General features: G+C 51.0%; 1 protein-coding gene across 2 annotated transcripts in view; it reads right to left on the reverse strand.

Moving 5' to 3' along the window:
• PRKCB (protein kinase C beta) overlaps positions 1-14,306 on the reverse strand; it is a 75,228-nt gene that overhangs the window by 12,425 nt on the left and 48,497 nt on the right. For both annotated transcript variants that reach the window (XR_006170397.1, XM_042827812.1), the window contains exons 9-15: positions 12,810-12,956; positions 7,839-8,012; positions 5,722-5,813; positions 5,015-5,077; positions 3,257-3,395; positions 2,155-2,235; positions 1,637-1,744 (exon numbers count right to left, since the gene is read on the reverse strand). Coding sequence is in view for 1 of the 2 variants with exons in the window: in XM_042827812.1 (XP_042683746.1) it covers positions 1,637-1,744; positions 2,155-2,235; positions 3,257-3,395; positions 5,015-5,077; positions 5,722-5,813; positions 7,839-8,012; positions 12,810-12,956 (804 nt within the window). In the remaining variant the exon portion in view is untranslated. The remainder of the gene's footprint in view (positions 1-1,636; positions 1,745-2,154; positions 2,236-3,256; positions 3,396-5,014; positions 5,078-5,721; positions 5,814-7,838; positions 8,013-12,809; positions 12,957-14,306) is intronic.

Below are 14,306 nucleotides of genomic sequence, written 5' to 3' on the forward strand. Positions count from 1 at the left end.
TATCACACCTGAACTGACAGCAAGTGGTGACTAGCACCTGCACAGTATTGAGCTGCAGGAGCAGCAGTATTCCTCTGCAATGGGAGAGCATGGCAGGGGAACACTGGACCCTTCACATCTGCACAGAGAGGCTCTTAGGGCTGCTTTGTCTCTAGGCTGACACAAGGCTGATTCTGCCCCTCCAAAAGAAACACCAGGTATCAACACATGCAACACCACTTCAGTGAACTCAGGAGCATTTTGCTGTGTTTGAGAGGAAAATGCAAATACTTTGTTTCCAGCTCAATAATAGTTCATGAATACTTCGATGTTGGCAAAGAACATCACAAGATTTGCACACTTCCCCACAGCAGTAGTTGTGCACAGGGAACCACTGCGTGGCCCAAACCCAAGGATTACAAAGCACCAAGCTTTCTGTGCTTGGGAATTTCTTCCCATGCAGCTTCACATTTCCAGAAGTGAGAAAAGCCTCTGCAGATACACACAGCAGACGTTCCAGTCATGGTTCCTCCTTGTCTCCTTCCAGCATTCAGATTGTGACTGGTACCACGCAAAGCAAAGCAGACAGCTCGATCTGTCCCCACTGCAGCTCCGCTTGCTCCCTCAGGCGCTGCAGGATGATCACAGCATCACACAGCATCCTCCCACCCTGCACAGCCACACGCTGTCCCCTCGTGCCCCAACCCCAACACCAGGAGAAATGAGAGAGGGTGAGGAAGTTTGGGGTAACTCTTTGGTCACTGCTGCGGTTCCTAAATTCAAGTGTGGTTTTTACTGTTTTCTGCTGGAGATGATTGCGCAGCTCTGTTTATTCTCTGGGACTCAGGACACCTCCAGCAGCACCTTCTCATGGAGAAGTGATGTCCTGCTCGTGGCACAGCTCTGAACTCCGGCAAAACCGGAGAGGGACTTTGAAATACCATGGCAGCACTGAAAACAAGATTCACATCTTGTTTGTAGATAGAAACACTATTTTGAGATATAGAACACTCAGATGTTTTAAGTATTAACTATTAAAAGCTAACATTTTTTAAATTCCTACACAAACATATTTATAGCCCTGCTTGACACTGGCTGGCTGAGATGAGGCTCAGCGCCAAGCACCAACCACGCGCACAGCACCAGGACCGAGGCCCTCCATCTCATGTAAAGGGAACTCAGGGCACGTCCTGCCCACACCTGGGGCACAGAGAGCTCAGGGCACTGCAGGTCAGGAGATCTGAGAACACAACAGCCCTCGTGTAAGGGAGATGCCCACCAATGCCGAACTTCAGCTCCAAGCGAGAAACCTGTCATACCTAAAGTCAGTGTCTGCAGGATGAAGACTTTGTGTCTGAACTTGGGAAAACTATAAGTCACATTAATGTCATTTTTGATCAGTGCAAAGCTGCACAGCCCTGCCCTGCTGCCAGCCAGCAAGTCCTGTGGGAAGACTCCACCATGCCCACTGACCATGTCCCTCAGAGTCACGGCTCCACAGTTCCTGAACATTTCCAGAGATGGTGACTCCACCACCCCCCTAGGCAACCTGTGTCAGTGCTGACCACTCTTTCAGAAAGTAATTGTTCTTAATATTGAGCCTGGCAATGCCAGGCAGAGTAGTTTGCTCCTTACAGATGCAGCTTCCAGCCCTTACCCCTTTGCAGATTGCCACCGCCTCCTTGGACATGGACTTTGGGTAGGCCACGTTGTGTTCCATGATGGACTGGAAGAGCTCATCTTCATCTTCTCCCTCAAAGGGAGCCTGGGGCAAAACAAGCAGAGGCTCAGTGCCATTCATAACATCGCAGAACGGCTGTGTTGGAAGGGATCTCCCAGCCCCACCTCTGCCATGGGCTGGTTGCCTCCCCCCAGCTCAGGCTGCCCAGGGCCCATCCATGGCCTCAGGCACCTCCAGGGATGGGACACACACACTTCTCTGGGGAGCCCACGTCCATGTACTGGAGGTCCCACTGCTCCTGCAATGCACAGCCAGGAATGCAGCCCACATCCCCCTGTCATCCGTCCTCCACCTCCCATCCTACAAACCACAGCTCCATCTCCCACACAGAGCAGAGCCCCGCTGCTTCCCAGCTACAAAAGAAATTACATATCGGCATATTCTCATGATGGAATTTAGCACCTTCCCATAGGAATCAATTACAATTCAATTACCTGGCCAGCCAACATTTCGTAGAGCAGGACTCCAAATGCCCACCAGTCCACTGACTTCCCATAGGGCTGATAAGCAATTATCTGAAAACAACAGAAATATGGGATTACACTTCCAATTTTAACCCATTAGCACAATGCAAACTGATTTCACACTGTAGGCTAGGTCAAAAGGACAAGTTATTCACCAAGACTCCAAAATGGTGAGAAACTGCAATTATAAACAGGGCATTTCATAGGCAAAGAGTGTGGGCATTAAAAAAATAAATAAAAAAAAAATCAGTCCTCAACTGCGCACTAAATATTAGGAAAAAAACCAAACAATATTCACTCAGCCTGGCCTGTGCCCTGCTGAGGTCAGAGATATCCCCACCGAGAGCTTTCCAAGCTCCTCTGTGTTGCACTCCAGCTGCCCTGAAAGGAGTCATTACAGACCCTTAAAGTTCCCTTCCACTGACAGAAGCCTCCAGTGTGATCCCTGCATACTGTAGTGATTTGCATCCCAATTTCTCATTCTGTTTCTCTTTTCTGGGGGGAAAAAAAAATAATTAGAGCAAGTAGAAGAAAATAAGAGTGTAAGTGATAATGCCCTGCCAAATACTGAGAGAAGTGGCCATTTGTCCTGTTTTATAAGAATATTAATCACAGCGAACAACAGAGGCGATAGGACACCAATATTAATCTTGGTGGGATGAAGGTATGCAGTGCACATTGGAGTTGGTAATTAAGTCTCTCTGGCTGCAGTAGAATGCAGGATGGTGCGGCACACAGGTGCACCTCACTGTCCTAGCAAGGAGAATCTCTTCTCTCAATTATTTAAATGAATAAATATTAATCTTGTTACTGAAAATTCTGCAGAATGAGAGGATTTCAGAGGGATGCTTTTAGTTTAAGGCATCTGGGCATGACTGCCTGCCTGAATGTCACAGATCCAACAGTACCCTGCACCCACGTGGTGCTGCGCTAAGTGTCCCATGGTAACCCAGCACTCAATCATTTCTAGGCACTTTTGAGCTGTGGACATGGAGACTGTCCTCATCACACACCCCAACTCTGCCATGTCCCAGGGATCACCCCCTCCCCACCCCATGCCTTCTGCCCCCACCTCGGGTGCGATGTAGTCCGGGGTGCCACAGAAGGTCTTGGTGGTCACCCCATCCCAAATGTTCTCTTTGCACATGCCGAAGTCCGCGATCTTGATGTGCCCCTCACTGTCCAGCATCACGTTGTCCAGCTTCAGGTCTCTGCAATCAGAGCAAAGCAGTGATATGGACAGCCCCACATGTAGCTGTGCAGCACAGCAACGGCTCTGATCCTGTGGCCACGTGCCCAGGATCACGTTTGGAAGCAGAGCGCAGACAAGCCAGAGCTGGCAGCACTAAGTGCTTATTTTACTTTTTCATTTTACTTCTAACCCATGGGAACACCACACTGGGCAAATCACTTTTAAGTGTATGACAGAAAGTGCTCTCGCATGGCAGCAAGACAGACTTCACAGAGCTTTTGCTGCACCTATGAAAAATCAAAGTCTGCTTAAGGCTCAGCAGCAACAAAGCAGGCACCTACTCAGCAAAACTCCCCGCATCACCTGTTCTTTCTCCCCCATAAAAATACAAATCAACTACCTCTGTTCCCCATCCACACATTGTTTGTGTTAGCTCTACCATCCCTGTCAAAGCTGATCACATCTGAGGCTGCTCCAGCTATGGAGATCCCTGACTCAACTCCCAGCACTGCCCAGGATAGGACACCCAGGCTGAAGGGCAGTTCTGCAGCAGCCATGTGGCACCATCTGCACATTACCAGGCATACATCACCATGCAGTGAGGTGCTCTGTGCCATGCTGGTTCTGTGCAGGGGGCTGGTACTCAGAGGGCTCCAGGGCTGCAGATGCCTGCAGGATGCACCCTGCCTGAGGGCTGCGTTAAGGCTACAAGGGCAGCACCAGCGCTGACACACTTCAGCTTGGTTTGGTTAAGTAAGAGCATGATAGAAGTAACAGCCATAAAAGGAACAGCCTAATTTACAACTTCTTGCTGACTTCAAGAGAACGTTTTTTTTTCTAGACAGTGCTTGATGGGCCAAAGCCAGCTGCACACGTGTCGGCATTTGGGGTCGGAGGAGGAGATGGGCACTGGGGACTGACAGACCCAGAATCTCCGCAACAGCTGATGGCAAAAACCATCCCTTGTGTCAGCTTTGCTCCACTTCTTTCATCTTCAGAGCAATCTCAGCAGCACAACCCAGCAGCGCAGCTGTTCTCTTCCTGCAGAGCAGAGCAGGCGGTGCTGCTTGACACTGACACTCATTAGGATGCTCTGTCCTGTGCTGGGGATGCTCTGGGCAGGGGAGCACGGTGGCATTGAGTGCCAGTACTTAACCCAGCCCCAAGACATGGCCCCCACTCAACAGCCACTCGCAGTCCCTGGGGACTGCACATCGTATTGTGAACAGAAAAGAAGTTCAGTGTCTGAGTTGGAAGTGACAGACTTGCACTGCAAGTCTCAGAACAAGCCATTCATAAGCAGTTACTTTAATGTTAATAAGAAGAAACCACTGCCCTACAGCAAAGCACACAGCTCAGAATCAGTCCCTGCTGCTGCCAGCAGCACTGGTTTCGTATGGAGATAAATGTGTGAGATAGAGGTGAGAGAAGCATTAGAACCATTCTGCTGAGCTCTCTGTCCTATAAAGCTGGAACAAAGCTGAGCACCTGTCAGATCCCAGCTGCACAGTGTGGCTCCTATTCCCTTTGGGGCACACACTTGGAGCAGGGCTGCAGCCCCTCTGGCACAGAGCAGGGCACACCCGAGGCCAGCCCTGCTCTCGCAGCCCATGATGTCCCCAGGACTTGCTCACCTACCGGTAAATTATGCCTTTGCTTTGCAGGAAGAAGAGGCCAATGGCTATTTCTGCTGCGTAGAATCTGCAATGAAAGATTTAGAAGGAAGACTGATAATTAAAGGAGATGAATCAAAAAGAAAACCTTTCACGTCCAATTGCACCACAAAAAACACACAGGACATGCATGGCCAAAGGATAACGACAGCCGCTACAGTAAGATAGCAGACAGGCATCACATGGGGGACGCAGCATAACCATATTGGGCTGGGATGTGGTCAGGTCACTGGGGGCTGGCAGGGGGCTGTCATTCCTCATTACACTGATCCTCATTAAGAGAGAGCTGGGATCTATAGCTGTTTGTTACTGAGTGCTGGCAATGCAGCTTGAAAAGTTATCTGTCGTCACAGGAGATAACAGGAGCCACTGCTTCCTTTAGAGAATACCTAAAGGCTGCTGTGCTGGAGCTGCAGGGTGCTCTAAGGACTGCACTGGTTAAACCCACCTGGGCTCTGCTCACTGCCACATGTCCTACAGAAGAGCTGCAGGCACAGCACCCTCAGCAACAGAAAAGGAATCACCTCACCACTTCCATTCCTGCTGCCCTTTATTTCCCCTCATGTTGTGCTTAGGATGTGCATCACAGAAGCCTTGGACTATGCTACAGGGATATGACACGAGCACAAAAATACCCACCCCGAAGGCACCACACCTGGGCACTGAACTTACACAGCGTGTGGCTCCTTAAACCTCCCAACCTGTTGGATCTGGTACATCAGGTCCCCACCGTTCACATATTCCATCACAAAGTACAAGCGATCCTAGAGGAAAAAGCAAACAATTAGCAGCAGAACTATTAGAGTAGGGAACCTGCAGAGGTCACAAACATTGGCCGAGGCAAATGACAGCTCCAATTTTTCACAGCAGTACAATCATCCCAGCTGCCCTCCCTATGGAGTGCAGGTGGAGCTCGTGTGCACACAGAGCTGCAGCCATTCTTGCCCGATGCTCCAGACTTGATCGTCACACTTCTTTGCAGGCAGATACAGCAGCAGCCACATAGATACAGGTTTGAGAATTTCCCATTTTTTTATTAAAGTGCCTTCCTTGCAACCTGCTGTCCCAGTGCAAGGCACAGCTCTGAGCAGCTGCATGGCTCCTGTGCTCCCTGCTAACAGCACTCCTGCTGGATGGAAGCCCAGTCCTTCAACACTGTGAGAAATGTGACAAGTGTGGGCCATAAGCAAAGCACAGTAAGAAACAAGACCTGAGTATTTCCACAAATCTCAGAAGTGCAGATTAAAAAACTGAGGGTGGCTGCATCCCATCTCACAGCATCTTGCAGAGAGTGCCAGCACAGCACTAGCAGTGCGGAGCTCAGGAGCTGTGGTGGTCACACCGGGATGCTACTTCCCTTGGATCTTTCACAGTTAAATGGGAATGGCCGTGAAGAAGATGACAAGATTGCCCAATGCAGTGGCCTGGACATGGCAGCTTCCCCTGATAGGCTCAGAATGTTTTGGAGTAGAGGGAAAAGCGACAGCTTTGGGCAAAGGCACAGCTTCATATTTGCAGTATTACATCATAATACATAATAATTCCCATTTTTCATTTCCTTCCTAAACAACCCTTGCCGTGCATTTAGGACACTGAGGACATGGAGCTAGAAGATATGCAAACGTGATCATTATCATAACAACTGTTGTATAGTAACTCCTTCAATTGCCCACTGCTTTGGCCACACGCAGAGCAGCAGTGACAGTTCTGTACAGCACTGAAGGGGCTGTGTACAACACGTGGCACTGATGGGATAGAAAAGCAATTTCAGCTTTGTCAGATGATGGGGAATTTCTACACATTGCACTCTGTGTATGCCAACCCCAACACAGCAGCATCTGGGGCTGAGGGTGGGAGCAGCCACACTGCTACAGGGTGACCCCCAGAGCAAGGCAGAGCGGGCTGTGATGTCTGCAGCTGCTTCCTAAACATATCGTCAGCTTCAAGAAGGGAGGATATTAAAAGGATGATCTCTTGAAACAGCCAGCTGAGCTCTAAAAGCAGCGTTAGAGCTTTCCTCATTTGGGTGGTGAAGGCAATGCTGCTGCTTCAGGAAAAAAACACCCTGAACCGAGCAGGCAGATGGTGGCCAGCCCACGTCTAGGACAGGGTCATGTGGACTGGTGCTGGCTGTGGCTGTGGGAGGGAGATAGCTCTGTGGGACTGGAGCATCACCTAGTAGCAGCATAGAGCACCCCAAGACCTGCAGGGAGCTGGCACATGTCCTTTCCTGGGGCTCCTTCCAACGTCTTCCTTCCTCTAATTAGCCCTTCCTTTAATTAATCCTTCAATTAGTCCCCCTGTCCCGCTCTTAACTGTGCAGCCCAGGCTGGGAGGGATGCTCTGGGTAGTGGTCCCAGAAACCCAAGTGCTCTGTGCAGTATTTGGTAATACACCCCACTGCACATTTTGGTTACATTACAGGCATAATTGCCACAAAGTTTCTATGGGTCTGCCAGGAGCAACCCGGCACTGACTTCAGTTCAGATGCCACGGAGATGCTGTGTGAAACAGCTTCCTCTTCCTTGCCATATTTCCATGACTGCTTCAAAGCCAGCCTGCACCCTTTAAGAACACTGAATGTGTTTGGTAAATGAAATTTCTGAGATTAAATGCAATCCTTGTGAACAGTACTGTCACCACTCCAACAGGCCGCACTGGTTACCAGGAAGGCATCAGTGCTGCTACCTGGTGATGCTGGCTCTCCAAAAGGGGTTTCTGCCCACAGCAAGGGTGATGCCAAGGGACCCCAATGTGCACAGCACAATGCAGGAGATTTCAGCACTCACCATGGTCTGGAAGCAGGAGTGGAGCTGGGTCAGGAATGGGGGCTTTCCAGAGAGTGCCAGCACACGCTTCTCAACCATGGTGCACTCCACGTCGTCGTCCTGGATGACCACGTCCTTCTTCAGGATCTTCACTGCGTAGAGTTCATCCGTGCCCTTCCTCTCAGCCAGCATCACCTGAGTGGGGCAGATGACAGCAGATGCAGGTAAATGTGTACCTGTCTTATTCCCAGCTTGTCACTGCCAGCACTCAGAAACCCACAGGCTGGTTGTCATTGCACAGCTCCTATCACAATCATGAAAAGAGATTCAGGTGCCAAAGAATGCAGACAGCTCTCAGTAGTACTTCCAAAAGCACTGGGAAAGCTTCATCCAGCAGTCTTAACCCTAACAAATAACACACTGACGTGCTCACTGCCCAGCCCTGGGGTGAATCCCCTGAGCCCTCCACATGAGGATTGGCACCCACAGGTGGGGAGAGCACCCTCAGTGCCAGCGGAATGCACCCAGAGCATGAGCACAGAGCCCAGCAGATCACGGAATGGTAGAAATGTGCAGCAGAAAGAATTACTGTAAGCCAATGGCATCCAAACCCAGCGAGCTTCCCCTGCCTCGCGCATACCCTGCACAGTGCTCACAACCTTCCTGTGAGCCAGCCCACCGCCCAGCCAAGAATCTGTTCAACCTCACATTTTACACTGCTTTCACCTATCTGTGGTTTTCATTTACCGCAAGGAATGGGACGTGCTGTGGGTCCTGGCATGGCACAGAGGCATGGCACTGAGAGTCCCACTGCTGCCCACTTCCCAGAGCTGAGCTGCAGCCCCACAGAGCAGTGCTCTCCAAATGCATGCGGCTGCTCCTTGGCTTGGTGCACGCACTTGGCTCCGGCTCAGTGCCAGGTGGGTGTCCTCACCACACTGCTTGTCATGAGCTGAGGAAGGCATCAGGGCTGCTCAGCGCCAAGTGCTTTGGAAAAGCCACTGACATTTACATTTCCATCGGCGGGGGGGCATAGGATTGCAACGAACACACGCGGCTGCCATCCGTTGGCAGCACTCAAAGCAGGCTGACAGCAGTGCTTCAAGATCGGATTTATGTTCTCACTGATGCTTAAAGGAAGTGGAGATTCTGCAGAACGGAGTGATGCTGTGCTGCACCCAGCAAGGCACAGGGGCCAGGACCACAGCAGCACTCCATTTCTCCTGCCCTCAGCCCTGTGGTGCTTCACAGCAGCTGAGTCCTTTGCACTGAGCACACCTCCAGGCCCATCCCCTGCTGGGGACATAGGGGTGCCCCCTCTGCAGGTCCAGGCAAACAGAACCCTCCAGTTCTTTTCCTCCTGTTAGCTTCACAAGCTAATATGCAGTTGAGACCTGCACGACGCTGTGCACATTGTCACAAAGTGGGGCTGATTTTTACCTGACAGAGGCAGTTCAAAGCTGGCAAAGAAGGGAAGCAGCCCCTCCAAGAGAACTTTAAGAGAAAATGAAGCATTATGTGTCCATAAGAGGATCCCACACAGTGCTGTCAGCACATGGATGTACCTCGAAATCCATAATCCTTTCCAAGAAAAATAAAACTAGGACTCTGAACCCAGTGTCTGTTGCCAGCAGGGATGGACCTGTGGGGGGCCCATAGGAGGAGTACAGGAACTGCAGAGCGCAGCAGGGCTGGGAGGCATCCTGCTGCTTTCCCAGACATTTTGCTTGGAGACTGTCAGGGAAGAGAGCATGTTGTTGTTGGTAATGGGCTGTGTTTGGGGACAAGTACACCAGGAAATTTCCCTGGAGGTAGAAAAGATCAGATGTATGGCCAAAAGCAGCTGCTGGAGAACAGGCTTGAAGCAGGAAATGGCAGTGTGTGGCACTGGGTGACAGCTTGACATTCCCACATGCTCCCAACCCAGGGCAGAGGCTGCCAGCACACTGTTGATGCGAAGAACTGCTGGCGGCCTTACAGGGCTGTGAATGTTTCATGTGTCATGTTCCAATGAGAGTGGTGTTCCAGCTGACCCAGCCCTGACAAGGGAAGGGCAAAAGGGCTTCTGTGCAGCTGGCAGCACTCAGCTGTGCTGCATGCTGCTCAGAGGCACCCGGCAGCCCGAGTGTGAGCACATACAAGCGTGTGTGCAGAAGGGATGAAGAGCACCACATTACTGCATTGCTTCTGCACATCTGGGCTGGCACAGTGAGCAGCTCCAGAGGGGTAAGTCAAGACTGGTATTGCCCAGGATGCTGTCACCCCTACAAGTTTGCACATGCATGCAGAAGAGACTGCCCAGAGAGAGAATAACTTCCACACCTGAACACCGTGCACAAAGCCTGCCTGAGCAGCAGCAGGCTGGGACTGTTTCCAAGCAGCAGAGGGGCAGCAGGACCTGCAGGGGCTACCAGCCTGCACCAAACTGCCCAAGGCAGCCCGCATGGAGATGCACAAGGCAGCCTGCACTGAGCTGTACTGGGCTGGCTTCAGTGTGCTGGCATCACAGTTCCTATGGTGACTGAAGCACAGATACAGCTGAAGTCTCAAAAGAAGAACAGCCGCTGATGAGCAGGCTTCAGCAACACTGCTAGTGACAGCACAGATTTGTACCCATTGCATTGCAAATCAAGAAGATTAGGACAAGTGCATTCACCCAGTGCCTCGAGCAGTGCTGTGCAGGACATGCTGGTTTGCAGAGCAGCAGGAACGCAAAGAAAGCTCACTGATGCAGATGCCTAAGAGCTGGAGCACCATTGTGAGACAGAGCCAAGTCCCGGCCCCTGCTGTGCCTACACGTGCCAGCTGCTGGCCCTCAGCCACATCCCACACTGGGGACAGCATCTCACAGATGGAAGATGTTCATGGGACAGGAAAACTGTCTCCCATCACACTCTAAACCATAACTGTAGAGGCAAAATTATCAGAAAAAAAACACCCTAAAATCCCAGAAACAACTGACAGCTTGATAGCACGACAGATTGATTAGCTGCAAAAATATGAGCAAGCCTCAGAATTCAACTCCTCTCTATTTATATTACAGCAAAGCAAACCCAGGGCGAGCTGTGCCAAGCGCCGTGTTCCTCAGCCGGGAACAGCTCCCATCCCCGTGCCAAGCTGGGGGCAGTGCTGGCACCACTTGCAGCCCTGAGGACAGGGACACCCATGGGAGCCACGTGCCCAGGGGTCGGTCCCATCTTCCAGAGTGCAACAAGACCTGAGCTGAGCCTTCATCCCACAGCACTCCTGCACAAACAGCTAATATTGCACTTGACTTATTCCTGTAATACATAGCATTTGTTTGGGAATGCTCCAGCGTAATAATTGGAGATGTTCTGATGCTGAGTGCAAAGGAAGGGAGGCCAATGTGTGGCTATTGCTCACCCTGCATGGTCATGGCAGAGCAGTGATGAAAGTAGGACGTAGCAGCCACAGAATCATTGAATCATAGCATCACAGATCGGCTTCAGTTGGAAGGGACCTCTAAAGGCCATCTGGTCCCACTCCCTGCACTGAGCAGGGACACCCACAGCTCCATCAGTGCTCAGAGCCCCGTCCAATCTGACCATGGGTGCGTGCAGGGATGGGGCACTGCCACCTCTCTGGGCACCTTGTGCCATTCCTCATTGCCCTTAGCATCAACAACTTCTTTTTTCTGTCCAATCTAAACGTCCCCTCTTTTAGTCTGAAACAATTCCCCCTTTCAGCAGGACTGTGCTCAGGGTTGGCAGTGGTGCCCAGGGGCAGTGAGCTGCTGCTGCTGCCCTTCTGCTGGCCCTGGGGAAGCATCAGGGCTGTAGGACCAACGGTGCTTGGGTGGCCCTAAATGCAATGCACGGCTCCAGCAGAGTGCAGGCACACGTGAGGCTGAGGCTGCATCTCCCAACATTCGGTTTTAATAAGCGCTAATTAGCATATTTATAACATTCTGTTCCAGGGAACAGTTTCTGTCACACATTCCCTTATATAAGCCATGATGCCGACTGAAGGGTTTGTTAATGTTTCTCAAATTAAAAGAAGGAAGAAGAGGGAATAAAAACAACGACAGCTTCCAGATGCCAAGCAGTAGACTTTAAAAGATTATTTGCTGGGAGGGCGGGAGAGAAAAGCAAAGGCTGTTGCTCAGAGCCAGGATTTTGGCTCTGTGAAGACAGGGCACTCTGCACCTACATACCAGCCCTGGGAAGAGAGCTGCTGCTGCACCCTGTGCTGTGCTTGCAAGCAGCTGAGCTGCACTGATAAGCTGGGAGAAGCACAGGTGTATGCACAGCGCTTGCTGCTCACCCATCTGCAGAGAGCACACAAAGCACAGAGCAGAGCAGCAGCACCCAATGCCCCAGCAGTGCCACTGCTCATCTCCAGGGGTGCTGCACACACTGGGAGGGGAGAATGGGGAGGGATGCGGTGCCACGGTGCTTTGCTCTGTGCAGGTGAGTTAGCACTGCTTCCCCCGTGCTTCCGTCTGCCTCCACTCAGGAGGTTTACACGCCGTGTTCCCTGCAATTAAAGCACTTTGCTAATCAGAGCACGTCAGCCCGGCTGTCACCGCAGTGCCGCGGCCCCGGAGCACGTGGCAGCACAGAGCTGCCCAGCCCACATGGAACTCACGGCAGCAACCCAAGGGCTGGGATTTCTCATGGAAATCATGGCAACGTTGGCGAGATCCCAAGAAAAATGAAGGCTCCAAGTCACATAATTACTGGAAGAATGAAATTCTGTTACCACTCAGAGCCAGTCTGGAAAATTAATTAAAATGTTCGTGTATATTTGTAATTATTAAAGGGGAAAAAAGGCCAAATAAAAGAATTTCAAAGGCAGAGGACAAACTGCTTCCCGAGCACAGAGTCTCATTTGTGGTGGCCAAATTTGGCAGTTTCAGAGCTGACCTTGACTCAGCACAGCCCACGGAGCTCCCGTCCTGCCTGCAGCCACACACCACAGCACTGCAAACATTTAAGTGCAAAGTGTGCAAATGCACACATCCTACCGCACCTTCCCAAAGCTTCCTTTCCCCAGAACCATCAAGAAATTGAAATCCGAGAGCTTCATCCGATCTCTGCTCCCGTTGTTATCGAACTTAGAAATGGCGTTTGTCGTCTTCTCATCCACAGCCTTGGAGCCCGTGCCAATCTTGGCCCTCTGTAAAGACAGAGACAAAAATTACTGGAAAGGGCATGGAGGGGTTGTCATAAAAACACTGAACTGCCTTCAGAACCCCAAAGATGTCCTCAGATCTTCATGCTGCCCTCAGATCCCCATGGATGCTCTCAGACCCAAACCACACACCATTGATGAGGAGCACTCCATGTTCTGAGCCCCCACTGCTGCCCCAAAATCTGCCCCATAGCGTGGTCAGGGCCACCCAAAGCGTAAACTGGGGCTTCACTGAGCTTTGTCCTCACAGAGCTGCCCACTGTTTGCACCTTGTGAGTGAAGAACAGATGAATACAAATATTTTAATGTAAAATGCAGGAATTTTTATTGAGCTCCAACACGGTTACTATCTGATATCAGAGAGAACTGCCCTCCTGTGCCAGCTCAGGCTGAACACAGGAAGCAACAAATTCATTTTGAAAGGACAGAATAGAAAGCACTTCTGCATCCCCCAGCAATCACACGAGCCAGTTAAATCACAATTGCTTATTAAGGAGCCCTCACAAACCCCCATATTTTTTAACCACAGAATCTCATCAGTTGCTTGGCACCTCCTCATTGGTCCGGGGGCTATCTCATTTGCTCAACTACCATTTGTAAAAGCTATCTCACAATTTCTTCGGTTTTAATTTTTAGAAATATGCCACAGTGTAAGGTTTGCATTGAGTTCAGTCTAGCATGAAATTCCATTAACCCGATTCCAGCAGTTCAATTTGGCTGCTGCTCGCAGCTCCTCCAGATAGCAGCCTCACCAGCCAGCTCCTAACCTCCGCTGCTGCTAATTGGTTATTGCAAGGTTCTCCTCGCTGTAAAATCCCCCATTCAAGGGCACCTGCAGCACCTACAAACATCTGAAAAAGCCCTGCGCTGAAAACTAAAGGAATGGCTTCAAGGATTTGCAAATATCATAATTGCTAACACAGCTCCAAACAAGTGCCCCAGGGAAAGGAAGAGGCTGAAAGCATTCAACAGACTGAGACCTGCGAGCATTGCAAGTGGAGCAGTACACACAGCTTTCAGATAGGGAAAAAAATGAGTTTTGGACACAGAAAAGGAAATGCAGGCACTGCTCTGGGAATGCAAAGCTTTCCCCACTTACTACCTTCAGACTTCTGCAGTGTGCCAGTAGCACCCCTGTCCCAGCAGCAGGGACCTCTCACATCTCCCCCAGCTCACAGCGATTCGTGATTCCGGTCAGAAGAGCACAGAGCCTGGGATGCTCCCTCTTCACCCCACTGCTGAAGGAGGAGGCCCCACATGTGCCCCAGCTGTGGGCTGCTTGTGGGATGCGGCTGGAGCTGAGCGCAGGCACAGAGCCGAGCAGGAGCAGCCCGG

This window comes from Centrocercus urophasianus, unplaced genomic scaffold (genome assembly GCF_019232065.1).
Source record: "Centrocercus urophasianus isolate 14NV4802_14NV808 unplaced genomic scaffold, USGS_Curo_1.0 seq_29, whole genome shotgun sequence".
NCBI classification, from domain to species: domain Eukaryota; kingdom Metazoa; phylum Chordata; class Aves; order Galliformes; family Phasianidae; genus Centrocercus; species Centrocercus urophasianus.